Raw genomic sequence first — 22,331 nt, 5'->3', positions numbered from 1 at the left:
TTTGTCTACACAAGTTCCAGTTTGTTTGGCAATTTTGAACAGCAACTTCCCTACCTGCAAGTACATCCTTGCAAATACATCTTTTTTATCTTCTAATCTTTTTTTTAATTGTTCAGGTTTCCGTGTTTCATCAAGGCGGTGTACGAAGAGACCATGGTCTGGTGAGGAGATACAAGCCGTGATGAAACATCTGAGGCCTTTTGTTGAAAACGGTGTCACTGCCACCAGTGGGCAGTGCCTGCAGTGCAAGGAAAAGGAACACCCTATCTTGGAGACAAGATCCATTCAAAACATTCGAGATTTTGTACGCAACAGAGGCTTGGCCTTTAAAAGGCATTCAAATGCTAAACGCTAAATGCACTTTTGGATTGCTTGAGCCTTTCTAGGCATGTTTTACAAGTTGGTGTTCTGTGTTCAGAAATGGGTTAGTTCACTTCATTTATTTTGTTCACGGGCAGTTTTTTGTTTGTTTGTTTGTTTTGCTTTGTCCTTTGTTAAGGAAGAGATTCTTGAGGTGACCAAATCAAATATAGTTCAGTGATTCAACAAATGTTGTGTTGTGTGTTAATAATGACAAACATATAATAATTATTATATAATAAATAATTATTTTCAAAATTTATAGCTTAAATGTAGATGAGTTAAGTTAATATTAGTATGGTGTACCTAATAATCCTTTAGGTGAGTGTATACCCTCACTTTGTAATCTGTGATAATATCCCAAAGTAGATAAACATGTTTTTGAAGAGTGGGTTGGTAAGGAGCAAGTGTAGTTAGTTATATTTGGAGAAATGAGATTCCTTTATTCATGTTGATGTTAAAAGTCCAGGTCACTTCTAAAGGTAGATTTTAGGGGCTATGGGCCAGTAAAATGTTATCGTGTTTGATCAGAAAGTGAGAGAAACATGATTGCAGGTTAGCAGTTGGTTCAGGACATAATACTAGGGCGCAAGGATGCAATGATATGTGCTGGTGGGGTTGAGTTCGTCCTAGTGGATGCAAGCACTGTTTTTGTGTTATGCTCCTAGTTGATTTAATGACACTTGGCCCACCGGTAGGTAGACCCCATCAGATAAGAGCCGTGGTGTTATTTGTAAACTTTTGTAACTTGACAGAATTTGATTGGAGGTACTGATGTTTTCTAGAGGAAGAAGTGTAGAATGGAGTGATTGTGCTCCTCATGTACTGTACATCATCTGCAAATGATGTCTCGATGTGATGAGTTATTTACACTTCGTTCAACTTATGTGCCAAATTGTAATGCACAACAGAGGTCAACAAAGAAAACAAAAATGACCTCTTAATATATTCCATATTATTATAATGGTGTGCCTCAGTCACTTTGGTCTTATAAACCATGTGTCCTTTCAAAACAGGTTATACTTGGTGTATGTGTATGGTGACCTGGCCTTACAAACCTTGTGTCCTTTCAAAACAGGTTATACATAGTGTATGTGTATGATGACATCACTGACCTTGTATCCCACACTGTCCTTATAGACCGTGTTACAGAAAAGTCTTTACAAACCACCAGAAAGTCTGAAAAACAGCCATTTCTTATATCTCAGTTATGCAAAGAAAATCTTTTAATTTTAAATCGTGTATAGGTTCGCTGATTTTTTTCATGATTTTTGATATGTTTTTTGTAGCTCTAGCACCACCGGAACCCGGTGTCCTCGCATCCCTATGCCCAGTCTGATTTGAGCAAAAAATCAAAAATTGTCCCTGTAGCCCGACAAACGGGTATGTGTGTGTGTGTGTGTGTGTGTGTGTGTGTGTACTGTATATAGGAGAAAGAATCAACAGCCCTGGTTGATTTAACTGCTGCTCCTCTTTTCTGACTTAAATTCTTTAGTTTTTTGTTCTTATTTTCTTATTGTAGTAGTGTTCTTGATTTCTACTACTACACCCAAAGGAGTTACTCATTACAAAGAAGCACATATACACAAAGACACACACATACAACACAGACATACAGTGGGGCAAAAAAGCATTTAGTCAGCCACCAATAGTGCAAGTTCTCCCACTTAAAAAGACGAGAGAGGCCTGTAATTTTCATCATAGGTAAACCTCAGCTATGAGAGACAAAATGAAAAAAAAAATCCAGAAAATCACATTGTCTGATTTTTTAAGAATTTATTTGCAAATTATGGTGGAAAATAAGTATTTGGTCAACTACAAACCAGCAAGATTTCTGGCTGTCACAGACCTGTAACTTCTTCTTTAAGAGGCTCCTTTGTCCTCCACTTGTTACCTGTATTAATGGCACCTGTTTGAACTCCTTATCAGTATAAAAGACACCTGTCCACAACCTCAAACAGTCACACTCCAAACTCCACTATGACCAAGACCAAAGAGCTGTCAAAGGACACCAGAAACACAATTGTAGACCTGCACCAGGCTGGGAAGTCTGAATCTGCAATAGGTAAGCAGCTTGGTGTGAAGAAATCAACTGTGGGAGCAATTATTAGGAAATGGAATACATACAAGACCACTGATAATCTCCCTCGATCTGGGGCTCCACGCAAGATCTCACCCTGTGGGGTCAAAATGATCACAAGAACGGTGAACAAAAATCCCAGAACCACACGGGGGGACCTAGTGAATGACCTCCAGAGAGCTGGGACCAAAGTAACAAAGGCTACCATCACTAACACACTACGCCACCAGGGACTCAAATCCTGCAGTGCCAGACGTGTCCCCCTGCTAAAGCCAGTGCATGTCCGGGCCCGTTTGAAGTTTGCTAGAGAGCATTTGGATGATCCAGAACAGGATTGGGAGAATGTCATATGGTCAGATGAAACCAAAATAGAACTTTTTGGTAAAAACTCAACTCATCGTGTTTGGAGGAGAAAGAATGCTGAGTTGCATCCAAAGAACACCATACCTACAGTGAAGCATGGGGGTGGAAACATCATGCTTTGGGGCAGTTTTTCTGCCAAGGGACCAGCACGTCTGATCCGTATGACGGAAAGAATGAATGGGGCCATGTATTGTGAGATTTTGAGTGAAAACCTCCTTCCATCAGCAAGGGCACTGAAGATGAAACGTGGCTGGGTCTTTCAGCATGACAATGACCCCAAACACACCGCCCGGGCAACGAAGGAGTGGCTTCGTAAGAAGCATTTCAAGGTCCTGGAGTGGCCTAGCCAGTCTCCAGATCTCAACCCCATAGAAAATCTTTGGAGGGAGTTGAAAATCCGTGTGGCCCAAAAACATCACTGCTCTAGAGGAGATCTGCATGGAGGAATGGGCCAAAATACCAGCAGCAGTGTGTGAAAACCTTGTAAAGACTTACCGAAAACGTTTGACCTCTGTCATTGCCAACAAAGGGCATGTAACAAAGTATTGAGATGACCTTTTGTTATTGACCAAATACTTATTTTCCACCATAATTTGCAAATAAATTCATTAAAAATCAGACAATGTGATTTTCTAGATTTCTTTTTTCATTTTGTCTCTCATAGCTGAGGTATACCTATGATGAAAATTACAGGCCTCTCTCATCTTTTTAAGTGGGAGAACTTGCACAATTGGTGGCTGACTAAATACTTTTTTGCCCCACTGTATGTACAAAAGTCCCCCCCTTCATCGCCTTTCAAATCCCACCTGGTCGATTCCTCCCTCAACATTTCTTTGTCCGCATGTCAAAGGCCAAACAATAATGCGCCGATAGAACAGGGTTTTATCTAATCTTCTATCACCAGGACAACTTTTACAAGAGCATTCAAACAGGAAGTCAGTGCCTCTGCCCTCTGGCAGACCCTGAGACACACTGTGTGTGTGTGTGTGTGTGTGTGTGTGTGTCTGTGTGTGTGTGTGTGTGTGTGTGTGTTCTTCTGTTTATGTGGAAGCTGTGTGCGTGTCCATGAGTCCACATGCATGTGCGTGTGTATAGATGTGTGCGCGCCCCCATGCGCACGCATGTGTGTGTCTGTGCACCCGCGTGCACGTGTGTGGGACAGTAGTAGTCGGGCGGTAAATGATATTCAAGCATGTCGCCCCCCTCCCCCCCTACCCCAACCCCCTCCCTCCCTGGAGAGTGGCATGTTGGTGATTAACATTAATATTAATATGAATGCAGCAGTCAGGAACATGAGACAGGAGATAAACAGCGTGTCAGGTGTGCGGGCCCCCGGGAGCCCCTCAGAGAGAGACGCAGCCGGCTTGAAGGGCAGAGCGAGCGCCGGGGCCCACACTGTCATTGACGTGCCCCCCCCCCCCCCCCCCCCCCCCCCCCCCCCCCCCATTTCTCTACGCTCTGTACTGCACCCCTTTCAGGTACGTGGGGTGACGGGTTGAGGGTGCTGGGGTGGAGGAGCTGCCATGTTGTGGTGTTGACAGGGTGACGGTGGAGTGGGGTGGGGTGGGGCGGGTTTTTTTTTTTTACCCCTTGATGTCATAAAGTCGCGCTCAGCGTTTGTGTTGCGCTTGATGGGTCGGCCCTGTCAGTGCTCATTAAGACTGCTTTTATTAGTCTTTTTTTATACGGATACACCCCCCACCACACACACACACACACACACACACACACACACACACACACACACACACACACACACACACACACACACCTCAATGCTTGTTGGCTCGTTAGGTGTTAACTGTGTGATACACAGTAGTAGAGTATTCCCTGGGACAGGTGGTAATGAAGTCTGTCCAGTGAGTTCAGGGTAATGGATTTTTGATTGGGGTCTTGGTTCACCTAGACTGGGTTCAGAGTTAACTTAGACTCTGCATAGCACCCCCCCATCCCACCCCTCCTACTTATTGTATTGAATGTCCTGGCACTTAATGTACGCACTTATTGTATGTCGTACTTAGTTATAGTACTTAGTTGTGTAACATCTTATCCTAACTGTCTTTGTTGCACACGGGAGATGGGTTTAGCCTTTAAAGGATCTTTCAAGTTTTTGGATTCTGCTATTGATATCATACAATATTCCATAATGCCTTTTTTATAAAAATAAAATAAAAAAACGTTCAGGAATATTGGACGGTATTTCCACAGGGCGGAACGTTACTTGATGAGGTGATAAGATATCAGCTGCGTGATTGGTTGAGGTGGAAGCAGTCTGAAAACGATCTAGACTATCTAAAAGGTGGTCCCCATCTTCTACACCATCTTGTCTGTACTTCATGCGCAGCGGCTGCATTCATGTCCTCCTGCAGGTCATCTTAATCTAATGTAGCCCCGGGTGGGGGCTGGCCTCGTTTCAGCACAGACGCCCTCCCTTGGAGGTTATATATAACACGACGGGCTATCCTTTAATGCAGAGCACAAAGTACCTTGTATAGGGCGATAAAATGTAGTCCAATATATAAATAGTAATAAAAAATATGAATATATACATACAGTGGGGACGGGATAGTCTAGGGGTCTAGTGCTAAGCGTGTTCAACTAGCAAGATAAACCTCAACCCTACCTGCTCCTAATGTAGTTCACATCTGATAAATGACGCAATAGTGAATACATTGGTGTGTATAGTAGATTGGTTGCGTCTCCTAAAAACAATGTTATCCAGGTTTGATTATCTTTTGCGATTCAGTCAGTTCGACCATCGTTGCTTTTTCAACATTTAACATACACGCACAAAGACACACACACGCACACGCGCGCACACACACACACACACACACACATGCACGCACGCACACACAGACATAGGGATTGATCCACTGAAAGCAAAGTTTCCAGATCCAGAAAGTTGAAGTGATGGCGGTTGTGTGAGTAGGCGCTCCCCATCATCATTAGCCGAGCCTTGCGGAGAGGTGTGCTGAATATTGTATGGACCCCCATTCCACTTTCATGTTGCGTTCAAACACCCATGTACGTCACTCCCACGCCACCGATCAAGCAACTTCTGCTTTAAAGCACACACACACACACACACACACACACACACTCACTGTGTGTGTGTGTGTGTGCATATGATTAGGAATTCACTTTTATTTGTGCTGTTGCTGTGAGAGAGGGCAGACTGTGCACCATGTCTACAACCGTCTCATCCATTTTTTAACACACACACACACACACACACACACAACAAAGGGCCCTGATGATGGTGATGACGTTAAGACAAACAATAGAAGCTGACAGTCATTTTTTGTTATTTAAATTCCTCATATCACAGACAACTGTTGTAAAATTAAAATACTCAAATTAATTCAGAACATAAAGCCAACCAAAGAAGGAATTGTTGGATTGTGGTTGCTTAATTAGCATGGGATCTCGTTTAAATATTGAAATGCCGCTCAACAGCTGTACAGTAGATCCTTCCTCCTAAAAAAATAGCTTGCTATGTACAGGAAAGCATTAACATAGTCGGGTATCACATTCCCCCTCCCCCCCACCCCTGAGGAGACAGTATCTCAAGGAAAAGAAGTGGTCGCCCCGCTGACCAGAGGGATGGATGGCTTGTTTGATCCTCAGCCACACATGGCTAAATGCTGAACTGCCTCTGAGCAGCATGCCCCACCCCTGTCCCACCCTGACTGTTGGCTTGCTGCTACCGTGCACGGCCAGAGACATGCTTGTCCACGTGTGATTCACGGGTGAATCTGCGTAAGAATGTATGACATGGTGAATGTCTGACTGGTGTATGTCTGAACAAGTCTGTGGGACTATCAAGGCATGCACGCATGAATGTGTGTATACATCTGTGGACTTGTAAATGTTTGTATGTGTGAACGTTTTCAGTGTGTGAATTTATGATTGCATGAATGTATGTGTGTTTGTGTGGGTGAAAGGACGAACGTGCCGACAGCCCGGATAAGGCTGGCACCGGGTGAACTGTCTTTCTGGTTACAGGCTGTGGGGGCCTCACCTGCTCCCAGTCGATGGTGCGGAAGAAGGTGTGCGACTTGATGTCCGTGAAGCCCGTCTCAACCTGGCACCCCAGCCGCTCCTTGGGGTCCTGGGGAGGAGACACAGGTCATGTGACCACCCTGGTTCCATTATCTGTGTGATCTTCAAACCTTTGCCTGGATTGACATGTGTGGTTTTCTGTCTGGATCTAATGTTCGCTGGTTGCCACTCGGGATAAAACCGCCTGCTAAAGGAAATGTTGAATAGCAGATTGTCTTTATTAGCATTGAGCGAGCCAGTAGCGTAGTGCTAGACCCACTATATGTGTTTTTCATCGTCTTTCAAGCACAACATGAGTCTCTTGTGTCGGTTTGGATCCATGGTTCACAATGGAAAACTCATGTGGGAGATCAGTCAGTATGGGAAATATATACATGAAGAGAACTTGCTTATTAATTGTATAAATTATTAAAGCAGCACGAAAACTTGTAAAAGCACAAAGTTTAAAATTATTTTGTTTTAATTAGCTGGAAGTTAAAGAAAATCTGCTATTTCGTTTTTTTAAAATGATGTGAATTATTGAATTCATTTCTTGTTACTATATCACATCAATGAGTTTTTGAATGAACATTCATTCACATTGTCTCCACTGTATATGTACACATAAATGATCCTTCCACTGGTCAATAATTGGCAATAAGGGTGAGGTACAGCCTTACTAAAACAATATCACAAATACAAAAAATGCTACTAAAGTCATTAAATAATCATAAAGCACCGCATGAAAAAATGAACTCAAGCATCAGCATTTTGTGTTGCGGCGGCCAGGACCACCGCCCCAATGTCAAACTCTCCCCCATTAACTCTTCCCCCCCCGTCCCCCGTCCCCACCCCCCACATCGCCTGTGGCATCAACCCCGCAGTACACATGGTGGATATCTGCGTCTGCTCAAACCACTTCGCCCCCCCCCCAGTTGATTACGAGAAGGGGCAGGGTGTTGGGCCAACGTAAACATATGCTCCACACTCAAACCCAGATCCACACACAAACAAACACACAAACACCCTAAGGCTTGAGGGTTAAACAGGGCGCTGTAGTAGACCAAACCGACCTGCCATCCACTTATCCTAGAGCAGGTCTCTCACAGAACGAACAACATCTTCCTTTACAGTTTCCTTTTAGCAAACTGTCTCCTAATCCCACTCATGTTAATGGGACTGACCCACTTTCAAATGCATGAGCGCTATTATGTGCATATTGAGCAGAATGAAGAAGGGCTGAGATGGCGTTTAGAGCTTATCGTACTTCTACAATGGGAAGTCTACGTACAGCAGGATGTTGGACAGAATGCAAGAGGAGGGCTGATTGGACGAGATCATGCAAAAACGACAAAACCCAAGTACCATTTCCATCCAGCTGTATGTGTTAGGGATCTGTGTGCTAGCCAGCGGTGAGTTAGTGATCTGTGTCCTAGCCAGCTGTGTGTGAGCCAGTTTTATGTTATTGAACGGGGTGCTGGCCAGCTCTATGTCAGCCAGCTGTGTGCTAGCCAGCGTCATGCTAACCAGCGGTGTGTGCACATGCGTGTTTATGTGTGTGTGAGCAGTGAGTGCGAGTGTGTGTTTATGTGTGTGCGTGGGGGGTGTTTAGCCTGTTAGTGAGCTCTTGACAACATCATCACGTTAACCTTCCGGTTGTGGAAGAGGAAGTTAAATTGATTAGATGATGATGTACAATTTACCAAAATAAACTGCATTTCTTCTTGGAAGAAATATTGACTAATGTGCCCGTGGAGGGGAGCTAACGATATGATAAAATGGACTTGACTCGTGCGGGCATCTGTCCCACTCAGGGCCAGCTCTGGGCCAAGTCTGGAGAGGGGCGAGGGAGAGACAGAAACAGGTGGAGGGAGAGGAGGGAGGGGAGGGAGAGGAGGGGAGAGAGAGAGAAAGGAGAGAGAAGAGAGAGAAAGATTTGAAGGGGAAGAGAGAAGAGCTAGAGAGGGAGATATAGAGAGGCAGGTAGGGAGAAGAGAGGTATATAGAGAGGTATACAGAGATATACAGATATATAGAGAGGTATACAGAGATATACTGAGATATAGAGATATACTGAGATATAGAGAGGCATGGAGGGCTACAGAGAGATACAGAGCGGTATGGAGAGGTATAGAAACAGAGCAGGGACTGTGCTCACCTTGTTGAGGAATCCTTTGAGGACGCTGGCCGCCTTCACCGACAGAGACCTGGGGATCCTGATTGGCTTCTCTAGGATCACTGGAGGGCGGGAGAGAGAGAGAGGGAGAGACAGAGTGTTAAATATATATTTGTGCTTTGGCAACATAAATATACGTTTTTGATGCCAATAAAGGCCCTTGAATCTTGAATATATCTATATATATACACGGAGAGAGAGAATATAAATAGAGAGACCAACAGAAGGAAGGAGAGACAGTACCACCATCATTAAATGGAGGACATTTCTCTCAAATGAGGAGACTCAGGACCATGTGTTTGTTGGTCGGGGACCACACCTCCTGTTGGGTTAACCTTCTATGTACACTTTGTCTTTTACACACACACAAACACACACACACACACACACACACACCTTTCCATTATACTTTATGTAGAAGATCTACCAAAATCAAGATGACTCATAAAAAAATCCTTTAAAAAAAATAATCCCGACATTAAGGCTCATCGTACAAGTTTATCGAAATATTATTACGATCAAGAGCCCCACCTCAATCTACCTCACCTAACACTGATAATATACCTATATGATATACTTCTATATGGTGCAGCTTTGAGGAGGACCAGCAGCTCCAGGGGGGAGGGTGACTCTGACAGCTGTGCCCACACAGGGTGGCACTAAGCCAGGCATCACACTCCCATTGAGCCCCCCGGGGGACCAGGGAGAGCTGTTGGTGGTGGTGGTGGTGGGTGTAGGTTGGCATACCTCTGGCCTGAGACCGTAAAGGCACGGAGGGGATTTGGAGCATGGGGGTCGGTTGAGATAATGCCAACGTGCCATCTGCACTGTCTACCTCCCAGCAGATACACACTCACACTCACACACACACACACACACACACACACACACACACACACACACACGTAGACACGCTCTCACACATAGACCTTATGGTTGGAGCTTGGAATATAATTTTTTTATATACATAATGTTGTATTCTCTGTAGATGTTTTTGCGGAGACACACACACACGCACACAACTACACATATACACACACAAGCTTGTGCTAGACTCGGCTCTGTCTGTCTGCCTGTCTGTCTGTCTGGGCCGTGGTCCACCGGGTAAACATATTGTGGGGCGGGGCCTAACTCCTGGAGAGGGAGGGGGGTGGTGTCCTTTGGCAGTCTGGCATTGAGGGTGAGAGATATAGGGAGATATAGGGGGAGAGAGAGAGAGAGAGAGGGGGAGAGAGAGAGGGAGAGAGAGAGAGAGAGAGGGAGAGAGAGGGAGAGGGAGAGAGAGCGAGAGCGCCAGGAAGGTGGATCAGGTAGCAGATGCTATGGTGCCATGGAAGGCATGCGGCAAACATGCACCAGACGCAGTTCCTAACGGGAGGCTGGTAGTATGGTGGAATGTGTGTGTCTGTGTGTGTGTATGAGCATATGTTTGTGTGTTAATGTATAAGTGTGTATGTGTAGATGGGAGAGGGATGGCAGGCTAAAGGGGTGAGCTATATATATATATATATATATATATATATATATATATACACACACAGTAAATATAAGGGGAGCATATGGCTGAATGTAAACGTTGTTGCAGCCAGGGTTGGCACTAGGATCTCACACTGTATTCTAGCAATCAACAATGAAATACATTATGCACGTAAACATATCAATATCTTTTCATATTCATGGGTGTTTGTATGTATGCATGTATTATATATGATGCACATGCTGTATGTGCCGACTACGTGTTCTTGTGGAGACGGTATGGTTGACAAAACACAAGTCCAGACGTCTCCGAGACGAGGGAATGGAACTAATTAACAGGCTTAATGCATAAATAATGAATTAATACATTCAATGAATTGAAACGACTGACTTGAAGTATAGACCAGAAGTATTTACTCTTGTATTTATCTATCTTTCATGGCTCTCCCTCTCTCTTTCTCTCTTTCTCCCCCACCTCAAAAATGGTGAACACTGTAATACAATAGGATAAAAAAGGTGGTACTCAGGTAAGATCTCTCTCTCTCTCTCTCTCTCTCTCTCTCTCTCTCTCTCTCTCTCTCTCTCTCTCTCTCTCTCTCTCTCTCTCTCTCTCTCTCTCTCTCTCTCTCTCTCTCTCTCTCTCTCTCTCTCTCTCTCTCTCTCTCTCTCGCCCGTCTCACCTTGGAAGAGGTACTCCTCTGTGTTCATGTCAGGGTTGTCTGTGATGATGTCGAAGGGCGACCTGCCCGCCATCATCTCAAACATCAGCACTCCCAGCGCCCACCAGTCAACGCTGAAGCCTGCACACACACACACACACACACACACACACACACACACACACACACACACACACGCACACACACACACACACACAGTTTGTTGTTTGCACTATTTCAGATATTAATGTACTTCCACTTTAATACGTCAATAATATGAATACTGTAGGTACAACAACGCAAACACACAGAAGACCATTATGGTGTGAGTTTACTTTACTTATTGGACACATGAGCTAAAGGTCTAACGTGTGTTGTGTTGTTGCACTGTTGCGCTTTCGGACACTGTGCAGTGTCAGACCCCACCCCTCACCGTAGTCCTCCCCACGCAGGATCTCTGGAGCGATGTAGTTTGGAGTCCCGCAGAAAGTGCTGGTGGTGTCCCCCGGTCTGATGCCCTCCTGGGGGTCCCAGCCATCGGGAGAGAAAGAGGTGAGGGAGGAGAGGGAGGAGAGGGAGGATGAGAGGTTGGAGATGGAGAAGAAAAATGAGAAGGAGGTGAAGGATAAGAAGTAAGAGAGGGAGGAGAAGGAGGAGAAGGAGAACACACAAGAACAAGCAGTTCGTAATTTCAATTTCAATACAGGTATTCAAATCTGTTCTTCTACTTTCAGTCCGTTTGGACGACCTAAACCTTCTCTACTCAGAAAATATTTAAAAAGGTCCATTCTCAAAAGAACCAAAACCCAACATCCATCCCCCAATCAATCAACCCTGGACTTTTTGTATTTTTTCAAAATGTATTTGGGTCTTTGGAGAGAAAAGACAAATAATAATTCATTTTTTACAAGGTTCCTTTCAGCACTTTGCTCCGTCCTGGCCAGGCGTACCTTGCACATGCCGTAGTCGGTGAGCTTGATGTGTCCTTCGTGGTCAAGCAGCACATTGTCCAGCTTCAGGTCGCGGTAGATGATCGCTTTCTCATGCAGGAAGTTCAGCGCGATGCAGATCTCTGCAGCATAGAATCTGAAATGATAGAAGAGATCCATGATCAACTTACAAACTAAACTAAAGGGACAGAGGGCGCAAGTATCAAATGTGGTCCTTTTGAGTTCTTACTAGACACCAGATTCAAAGATTAAAAAAAAACGCCATCGTTGATCGCGTAAGGATAGAAAATTGTCTATTGTACCACCATGAAGACATACGGCCCTGAACACATACAATTACAGAAACAGTTTCATGAATAAATACGAGCATGGTTGCAAGGCTGTATTTTTAAAGTAGTGACAGTTTATTTGGCCTTGTTAAGAGCCTCGAACCGCGAGTTGCTCAAACACTCTGATCTGAATCACTACAGAGAGAGGTACTCATATTGTCCATTTCTTTAAGCTATATACAGCTGAACCAACTAGACGAGAAATTTGAATATCTCAATCTGTTCTATTCTACTCTATTCTATTTAGTTTTTATCCTATTCCATGTATTCTACTCTGTCCTATTCCATCCTATTGTACTGCATTCAATACTACGCTGTCTGTTCGACTCTATTCCATTCTGTTCCATTTTGTCAGTTCTATTCTGTACTTTAGTGTCCCAGTCTACCCAGTCTATTCTATAGCAGTGTTGTAGCGAATTGTGCGTGGCGCTGTCTGTGATGTAGTCAGCAGCATAGAGCTCCCACGGCCAATCCACCCCGTTTCCCTCCATGTCCCAGAGACGGGAGCCATGTTGGCTCCGCTCCCCATTGGTCCCCCAGCTGGCGTGCGTCCGTGCCGGCTCCAGCCAGCCCCGGTTACTGGTACAGCTCCTCTAATGCCTGCTGACCGCTGTCCCCAGTGGGGACCTGGGGAGGACATACAGCCGAGTGCTTCCCAGGCACTGCTCTTTACGACAGCGCTCATGAATATGTAGGACGGCTTCCGGGTGATAATGGCGCTGTTTTGCATGCGCCCCGCGCCCGTCGGATCGCAGGGGCCCCGACGTGAGGGGGCCCCATCGGTGCCAGGCATGATTTCGCTGCCTTTGATCCGGCATTCATCCACCAGCGCTGCGCACGCCGTGCGCGCCACGCGAAGTAGACAGGCCCCGATGAATTATGGGAGCTCGTTATCTGTTTTATTTCTTTTCGTTTTTTCCTCCATGGCGGTGGTTCGTTGCGGCGGTGTGTTGAGTGCGGTGGTATCAATGAACGAGGCGCTGGGAAGGGACGTGTTGCTTGAACACCCCGGGTTCAAGGCGCAGTGAGAGAGAGCCCCTTCGGTGGTGGAATGTAAATGCCGTACAGACCCCCCCCCCCAGTCATCTGTCAGCCAGGCAGAACATCCGCAGACAATAGAGACACGAATCCAGACTAAGCTGAAGGACACCTCCTCCACGCGCAGGAGGGAGACAGAATCAGCGTAGGAGGGGAAACGGCGAGGAGGGGAACATCACCAAAATGTGTTTCATCCAGAGCCATTATGGCGCACGCCCAGTGAGTCAGTGGCCCACACAGAAAACACACACACACTCACTCTTCCTCTTCTCCTGTTGTTGTTCCTATTTGATTAGCCTACGCTGTTTTTAGTCATGGCAGCTCCGGTTGAAGCACACAGCGGCCGTGTCAACTTAACCTCCCGAATCCAATCACCCAGCCATCCCCCGGTCAGCCTCCTCCACACAGAGAGATCCCACGTTTTCATTTTCTACTTGATTGTTCAGCAGAGGAACGGATAGGATGTGAACAAGTGGTGGAGGACGTTGGAGGGGCAGATGGGGGGGGGGGGGGGGGGGGGGGGGGGGGGGGGGGAGGGTAGAGATGGGGCAGACGGTTGCTAGGGCAACAACATCTGAGGTCTGGACAGCGGGACATCCAGAGATAAATGTTCTGGTGTCTCTGTGTCTGCTGCGCTTTAATCCAGGCCATCGTTCTTAGATGTGAGGGCGTGAGGGTTAGATAAGGATTGAGACAACTTAACAATAGCGGTGTCCAGTAAAGCAGTATAAATACTTTGTTACAGTGCCTAAGTAGTTATTTGGAGTATCTGTGCTTTACTTAAGTTTGTATTTTTTTTTGGCTTTCACTTTCATCATTTATTATTTTCTCCAATTTACTTGGACTGACGGTGACTGATTGTGAAACAATTGTCTTCATGCTAAAGGGATATCCACACAGACTTCTGTACTTTTAAGCATGTTAGAAAAGCGCCGGCCGCACTACCAACTCACCCTCCTCATCCACCAGTGGTGTACTATCTGTCTATAGTGGATGACTACGGAGACAAACACCTGTGATCATATCTACCGCTAATGTCAACCTGTGAACTTTTTAACTTTTTCTTACTAAGTTTTGATACTCAAGTACATTTGAATCCAAAGTAAGTTTAATAGTTGTATGTAAAATCACTTTTACTCAAGCGATTTGCATACTTAAATTTGTAATACTAACGTAAATGTCACGGCCTTTGATCTACAATTTTAGGCAGTCATTTCAGGGAGTAATTAAAGAGCGCTTCAAGTGACTTTTCTGTAACTCTCGTCGATGTTTGAATGATTTTACCGAGCGTGTTCCTCTGGAAGTTTCCGTTGCCGCTGCATGTGAAACATCAGATCTCCTCCATTCACGTACTCGATGACGAGAAACAACCTGCAAAACACAAACACACAATATAATACAAAACAATTCACAATGAGTCAATCCTCGACATCCTTGTGTGGGACCTCCAATCCCTGAGTAGGCTGTCTAGCCCTGACCTGCTCATTAACGCATCTGTACCAGTGGTTCAGCAGTCCGTCAACTGGGAAAGCGGCACATGGCCATACATTTGAAAGACGACAGAATTCGTAATGAAGTAATTTTATAAATAAATAGCATTATTTGTGCTAAAACATTACAACATTTGTTGTTTTTCTTTATATTTTTATTATTATTTATGTTTTTACAAGCGACTAGGTGAATCTTTACTGAAATTCGGCCTGAATGCTGCATAGTGTTATGCTCAGCATATCTCATGCATGCGCTCTATTTAATTATCCACTTTTGTGAGATGGGGGGCTCAAAGTGCTAATGTGTCTCGAGAGTGAGGCTAAATTTGCCCAGCTGTTTAAATCAGGTGATACAGTGCAACAATGCCCCCTAGTGACTCATCTAAGTTACACATTTCCTAAGATAACACTGTTAAACGCTCCAGAAGGCCTACCCAACGACACTACTCTTACCCTAACCCTCAACAAAACATCACATTATTACATAAGAGCACTTTAATATTAAATACTATATTCGGTATGGCAGAAGGATGCGTTTTAATAAACTAGTAGCAAACATCCACTGCATGTGCTTCTTGAAAAGGAACGCAACACACTGACAGTATCAGGAATTATACATTTTAGAGAGGGACGTTGTCGGGGGTCGGGTGAGTGTATGTGGCATATTTTATGTTAAGGCAGATATTTGCCATGGCTTATCACTAGTCTGTGTTGGAGGGGGAGAAGGGGCAGAGACAAAGCTATCTACTGAATTGTATGGGTACACACTACAAAACAGCAAAAGACACATACTTTGAGAATCCATCTCAATGTATTGGTTTTATAACATTGACAAACAGTTGTTTCAAAGAATGTCTCCATTGCCCATTGTGCTTCTGGTTTGGCTGGATCAATAGATCTAGTTCTGGGTACTGCTGTTGAATGGCAGTGCTGAATGGCAGACACCAGGGCTCTCTGTTTGGTCCGCTGCATTTTCTGTCCGCCACTTACCGGCTCTCGGTCTGGAAGCAGGAGTGGAGGCCGACTAGGAAGGGGTTGGTAGACGCCTGCTCAAACACGTGCTTTTCTGTCTGCACCCAGTCAATATCCTGGTGGACGAGAGAGAGAGAGACAGAGAGAGAGAGAGAGAGAGAGAGAGAGAAGGGGACCCAGACAGACATACTGAGAAACGACCTAAACAATCGATATGTCTGATCAATACAGCATTACAGCGGCCCTTGAGAGACGGGTAGACAAACACAAAAGGAGACGGACCCTGCCACGCACAACGACATCTGTTCAGAGCCAGGCGCCAAGTCTGCACAACTTTAAAATATGTATTGACAGGCATTTGTCTATATATATATCTGTCATGTCCAGAAACATGGTTCCTTGATGGTCAAAGCAAATGTGCTAGCCAATTTCGCAGTCTACGGTTGCAGTGCACTACTGAAGCTAGCTACAGAGCTACTGTGGCTACCAGCGGCTTCTGGTACTAGGAATAGCTTCTGGTGAACGCTTGAAAGCTCCTGAAACAAGCTACACAGCTCCTGGTACTAGCAATGACTTATGGTACTATTAAAGGTACCTTGAGCTCATGAAGCTAGCTGCATATCTTTTTGGGGAACTGCAGTGACTCTTGAGGATAATGATACAAATAATGAAGCCCTCTCTCACTTGCTGAGTGCAATGTTCCTCTGAAACACTGTTGTAGGGGGAGCTTTGGCTTGTGTTAAAAACGGTTAGTTTGTGCTTTTAATCTCGTAAACACTGTTGCCACCAAAGCTACGAGGCAGGGTTTAGCCTCAGGCAGTAAGATTCCCCCCCGATTTGAGACGCAGTATTTTGACGTTCTGTAAATGTTTAATGCTAATTATGAATATTATGTATCTTAGCTTCCCTCCTCGCTACGTCTCGTGATTATTATTTTTGTGTAAATTCAGACCTCCTGTGGTCTACTTGATGGGTACAACGGTCAGTGTTTGGACACTTTCTAATTCTTTCCTATCTAGTAACTTCGATAATTGCGGCATTTTTCTGACTGAAGAAGAATGTTTTCGGCGGTTTCTATGGAGCCTCCCACCGGGTACGTTTGATGCAATGCTTCAGCCTACAAAGTCAATAAATAATTCACTGTATATGCACAAATAATACCATGAATTAATTAATCCAATGTCCAACGACAACATTGCTTTAACTAAAGTTTTAGCTCTAGAGCCGTCCTCCACAACCTTTCTTTTATTGTGGCCCTGTATGCAAATGTGAAATATTTTCGCAGGCAGTTTTTTTATCCATACACGATAATAACAGTCGCACGGTTTTCAAACATTTTAACAGCATCAAATGTATACTTATTGTGCTGTGTTAAACTCACTAAAAAATGAAACAAGAAAACAAGTCAATTTAACTAGTTAATTTATCTTTGTCTATGTCTATCTTTTATCTTTGTAATTGTTTTTTTCAGTTATGTAGCACACATCTATCAACCACAACGAAGAGTGCTAATGATGTTCCCGGATCTCTGGTCCATATAAGGTCAATAAGGATGTTGGGAAGTGCTTCACGTTAAGTAAACACAAAGTTAACACAAACTACTGCATTGGGTGTCCAAGAGCGATGCCCTATGCACATTCATACTTCATTTGGGCAACTATATTTGTGTGCTGACACCCAGTTGCTGATTGGGCAATTAAATCTAATAAGTTACCGAACAAATTGTTTGGAACATATTACAATTTTCTGCCAGTAAAATAAAATATTTGGCAGTTTTTGTGGAATTTTTCGTCTATTTTTTGCATAATTTCTGAACTCTGTGGCCTGGCGGCCAATGGTTCATAGCCGCTGGTTGAGAACCTCTGCTCTAGAGGTTTTTAACCCCACACTCTGCAATTATTTTATTGCAGACCTGAAATGTGTTTTTGAGTAATGATCTATTTGAGTAATAACATTTGAAATACTATGGTTGTAGGTTTATTCTATGCCTTATATGCATGGACCAATCCCATGTTGGTATAGAGTAGGGGAATAAGGGCTGATATATAATCATTTCTGAAATTTCAGTCGGTTTAGATTTACAGCGGCCTATTTCTTAATGGTTTATCAGTTGAACTGTAGCCCCATCTAGTGGATAGAAACAGGATGAAAGGAAAAACTGTTGGATTGAATCCTCTTACTCACAACCTTACCCCTAATCAGATTTATTGATGTGCTCTGGTTGTGAAAGTAGGTGTTAAGCCGCGTTCAAGGTTTTTTGTTAGATAGAATAGCCTTCAAAAAACAAATAGCTGAAATACATATTTGCTGAATAATATTTGTCTTCATCCAATTTGTTGAAGGACATTATAATTATTTTTTGAATTGGCATCGCTATTCAAGTGATTTTCCTTTCCCCTGCCAGTCCACACACTTACGCTAAACTTCAGGATGAAAGAAAATGATAATAATGATGTTTGGTCTAGTAGTGACAAAAACACATACCTCGGCCCTAGCAACACTAACCCTGAACCTTAATGAACAGGAAACTACAGCGAAGTACGAGAGAGATGCTCCCGACTAGCTTGTGTTGTGAACGTGAGAGAGATTGAAATGGCTTTTCTTATTCAGCTGAAAAACCAAACGTGTTTGATAGCAGGAACACAAGGTTTATGATTCATTACATTGAAGAGATCATGGCATCCTTTTAATATTCCTATTGGTGGGTGAATCCATTAATGAGCTCCACATGGGGGGGTTCCCGTGTTCCCACTTGTAAAGATGACTCAATTAATTTCAGTTGAAGTGTTTTGTGTAAAAAACTGATCTCTTCTCCTCTCTCCCCTCCCCTTCCTGAGTCCTCCTCTCCTCCATCATTCCTTCCTTCCTTCCGAAGCTTCTTTTCTCTACCTCGAAATTAGCTCATGCTGCTCCTTTTTCTCCTCAAGCCATGTCACTCCTTGGCTAACCTTCTCACTGCTTCTTACTTTGTATCGTCATTCTTTCATTCTTTCTTCCTTTTTTTATTTATTTATTTTGTGTTAGAAGTCACCAGTCTCTATTGGATGAATATGTTGAAAAATAAAAACTGACAAATAATTACATGGTGCTGAAAAAGTCCTTGGTGCACTGCGGGATTTAGTGCGCCATACACCAGACTGAAACCAATACAAAACGGTACCAAAATTATTTCCCCTTCCCACTTCCTGTGCTCGCGGTCTCATGTGTAGCCTTGAGCGTGGTCTCGTGTGGGGTCTCGTGTGCAGTCTAGGGTGGGGTCTCATGTGGGGTCTCGTGTGCAGTCTCGGGTGGGGTCTCGTGTGGGGTCTCGTGTGCAGTCTCGTGTGGGGTCTCGTGTGCAGTCTCGGGTGGGGTCTCGGGTGGGGTCTCGTGTGGGGTCTCGTGTGCAGTCTCGGGTGGGGTCTCGTGTGCAGTCTCGGGTGGGGTCTCGTGTGCAGTCTCGTGTGGGGTCTCGTGTGCAGTCTAGCGTGGGGTCTCGTGTGGAGTCTCGTGTGCAGTCTAGGGTGGGGTCTCGTGTGGGGTCTCGCGTGGGGTCTCGTGGGATGTCTCACCTCGTCATCGTGCACCAGCTCCTTCTTCACCACCTTCATGGCGTACACCTGGTCGCTCTTCTTCAGGCGCACCAGCAGCACCTTGGCATAGCTGCCCCGCCCGATCACCCGCACCAGGTCGAAGTGGGCCAGGCCCAGTGCCTGCTCCTCCTGGTGGGTGAGGGTGATGCCCCCGATCCCCTCCACCACCGCCTTCATGTCCTGGGGAGGGAATGGTATTCAAACTCTATTGTAAAGAACGAATCAACCCGATTGGGCCATAGAGAGATAAAACTAAGGAATCATATCTTGGCTTCTGTTGCGATTTAAGAGTGTTTTCATACTCTGTGGAAGGCCTACTCTATCCGGGTCATGGGAAAGGATGTGTATCAGTACAACCATGATTTCTTGTTTGATGTTTTTATGAATAAGATGAATAGCATTATTTCTCTCCAAGTTTTACTGGATTTCTAATCCAACCCATTTAAAAAACAAAATAAAATGTAGTTCCCAAATTACAAACATGATACACCCGAATCTTCCTTACCTCTGTGTCTGCATTCTCTGTTTTATCCACTGTGCGATTGTGCGGCGTAAGCGATACTGTTAACACAAAACATGAATACAAAACAAAATGTACTTGAATTTCATGTCCTTCAAGTCAATCGGCATTTCAAGAACACAAAACAAATGTGTGCTAGTCGATCTACAGCCAAATGAATCCTTAACAAAGACGATAAACAGGCAAATTTCTTTGCAGCGTGTCTGTTTTATTTAATTCTCATTTTGGCCAGCAGAGGGGAGTCTAATGCACATTCTCCGTTTGGGGTACTGGCACCGACCTACACCACAGGAAATCGCCTGAAATTCAATTCAGCGTTTTTATTTGGGGGAGGCAGAGGTGTAACTTTGTGTTCATTTTATATTTGAAGATGGAATAGAATAAAGGGTGTTTATAAATGAATAATAAATGAAGGATAAATCCATTGCACTGCAAGGCAAGGCTTCAGTTCAGTTAACTGTCATAATCTCTATGTCTCTATTTTCTACTATTGCTTCTAAGACAAAACATCTCTTACTTTCTTCAGTAACTCTAGTTTGCTTTATATTATGGTTACACATTATAGTATGAAACCGTTCTTGAAGGAATGTAGCATTAGCATATACCAAAACGAGTCAACTTTCTTAAAGATCACTAAAACTAAATAAAACCAAACCAAACTAATCAAAAATAGACCAAACCAAACCAAACGCAACTCAATCTAAGTAAACCAAACCAAACCAAACTCAACTCAACCATGCCAAAATAAACCAAATTAAACTCAACTAACCAAACCAAACCAGGCCAAAGCAAATACAACGCATCAGTTCTACATCTGCTCCCCTCACACATAGCATACACAAAACCCAGCCAGCCCCCGGCCCTCACCCTTGTTGTCGTCAGAGTCATCGGGTGCGGGGTCCACCTCCTGGATCTGCTGGTCTGTGGGGGGCTCCTGGGATGGCATGACTGGATCCTGGAGGGGGGAGAGGGGCCCCCGAGGGAACAGGGACCCAAGCAGGGCTCCGGTGAGACGACAGAGAGCATAGTAGCAAGTCATCCTCTAGGCCACGGGGCCTGGGGGAGAGACAAGACGCTCCTCTCTCTCTCTCTTTAGCTCACATGTGTAAATGAAGTCACCGGGGGAGTACAGCTGAATCGCGCATGTGTCCGTGTGGGAATGAGTGTCTTTCTGTGTGTGTGCGTGTGTGTGTGTGTGTGTGTGTGTGTGTGTGTGTGTGTGTGTCAGTTTGTGTCATTCTGTGAATGAGTGTCTTTCTGTGTGTGTGTGTGTGTGTGTGTGTGTGTGTGTGTGTGTGTGTTTGAATGAGTGTCTTTCTGTATGTGTGTCTGTGTTTGACTGAGTGTCCTTCAGTGTGTGCCTGTGTGAGTGTGTGTGCCTGAGTGTCATTCTGTGTGTGTGTGTGTGTGTGTGTCTGTGTGTGTGTGTGTCTGTGTGTGTGTGTGTCTGTGCTTGATCCCCATTGAGTGTGTGCGGGGGTTCGACTACGGCCGAAAGTGTCTTGGTTTGAGAAGAGCGTGATTAAAGCTTGGGAAGGTTCCTCTGGAAGACATCCCAAAGGTCGGGCCCTACACTCAGCTGATAGGGTGGATAGCCGTGAGCGGGGTTGATCACTGTATTGTCAACTGTATTCATCAGTAGCAACCTTCCAGGATAGGCCAGGTTGCTCAGTGTTGGCCAATCAACAGACCAAAGAAGGGAGGTTCAACCTAATCTAAACTGACTGGGTCTGGCCTCTTGTATGTTATGTCATCGTCATAACGATGGAAGGGTAATATTTCCCACATTTTTCATAAAAAAATAAATGCAACCCACCAGTGAAATCCATTTGTAACCATTTTGAGACAGTCTAAAACAGAATTTTACCAAGACACCTGCTTCACCAGAGATGGCGCTGTAGTCACGGCCACCCACCATAAGCTTTTGGCAGGTCTGAGGGATGAGTTTGTGACAGCGCTTATGGACCAGCAGTTTGCAGTTGATACACTTGTATCCCTGCCTCCCCAGCCCCCATATCCTTTCACTGCAGTGGCCACAGTACGCCTTCTGGAGGGGAGAGACACAGCACAAAGAACGACAGGGAGATTCAATGTCAGTATCAAACATCAGACACCTGCTCTTGGCAGACAATATGGCAGCAGCCTTGTTATTGATGAGTCACTGTGAGTAGTCAAGCAAGAAAAATTGTTGGTTTGAATTAGTGCTGCACGATTAATCGAATCGCAATCGCAAATCACAATATTGTCCACAATAATTGCAATATGACTTTTTCACCAAATCGTGCAGCACTAGTTCGAATCT

At 44.6% G+C, this 22,331-nt stretch overlaps 1 protein-coding gene across 2 annotated transcripts in view; it reads right to left on the bottom strand.

Annotated features, from left to right (window-relative positions):
* The window catches only part of LOC307078823 (protein kinase C zeta type-like), a 48,129-nt gene that overhangs the window by 10,876 nt on the left and 14,922 nt on the right, over positions 1-22,331 (bottom strand). For both annotated transcript variants that reach the window (XM_079740819.1, XM_079740818.1), the window contains exons 3-13: positions 21,945-22,076; positions 20,897-20,984; positions 20,015-20,070; positions 19,489-19,689; positions 15,956-16,053; positions 14,760-14,846; positions 12,109-12,244; positions 11,592-11,679; positions 11,180-11,299; positions 9,006-9,085; positions 6,828-6,917 (exon numbers count right to left, since the gene is read on the bottom strand). In XM_079740819.1, coding sequence (XP_079596945.1) covers positions 6,828-6,917; positions 9,006-9,085; positions 11,180-11,299; positions 11,592-11,679; positions 12,109-12,244; positions 14,760-14,846; positions 15,956-16,053; positions 19,489-19,689; positions 20,015-20,070; positions 20,897-20,984; positions 21,945-22,076 — 1,176 coding nt within the window. The remainder of the gene's footprint in view (positions 1-6,827; positions 6,918-9,005; positions 9,086-11,179; positions 11,300-11,591; positions 11,680-12,108; positions 12,245-14,759; positions 14,847-15,955; positions 16,054-19,488; positions 19,690-20,014; positions 20,071-20,896; positions 20,985-21,944; positions 22,077-22,331) is intronic.

Source organism: Pollachius pollachius, assembly GCF_949987615.1.
Source record: "Pollachius pollachius genome assembly, chromosome: 8".
Lineage (NCBI taxonomy): Eukaryota > Metazoa > Chordata > Actinopteri > Gadiformes > Gadidae > Pollachius > Pollachius pollachius.
This window is presented reverse-complemented; position numbering and strand designations above follow the sequence as displayed.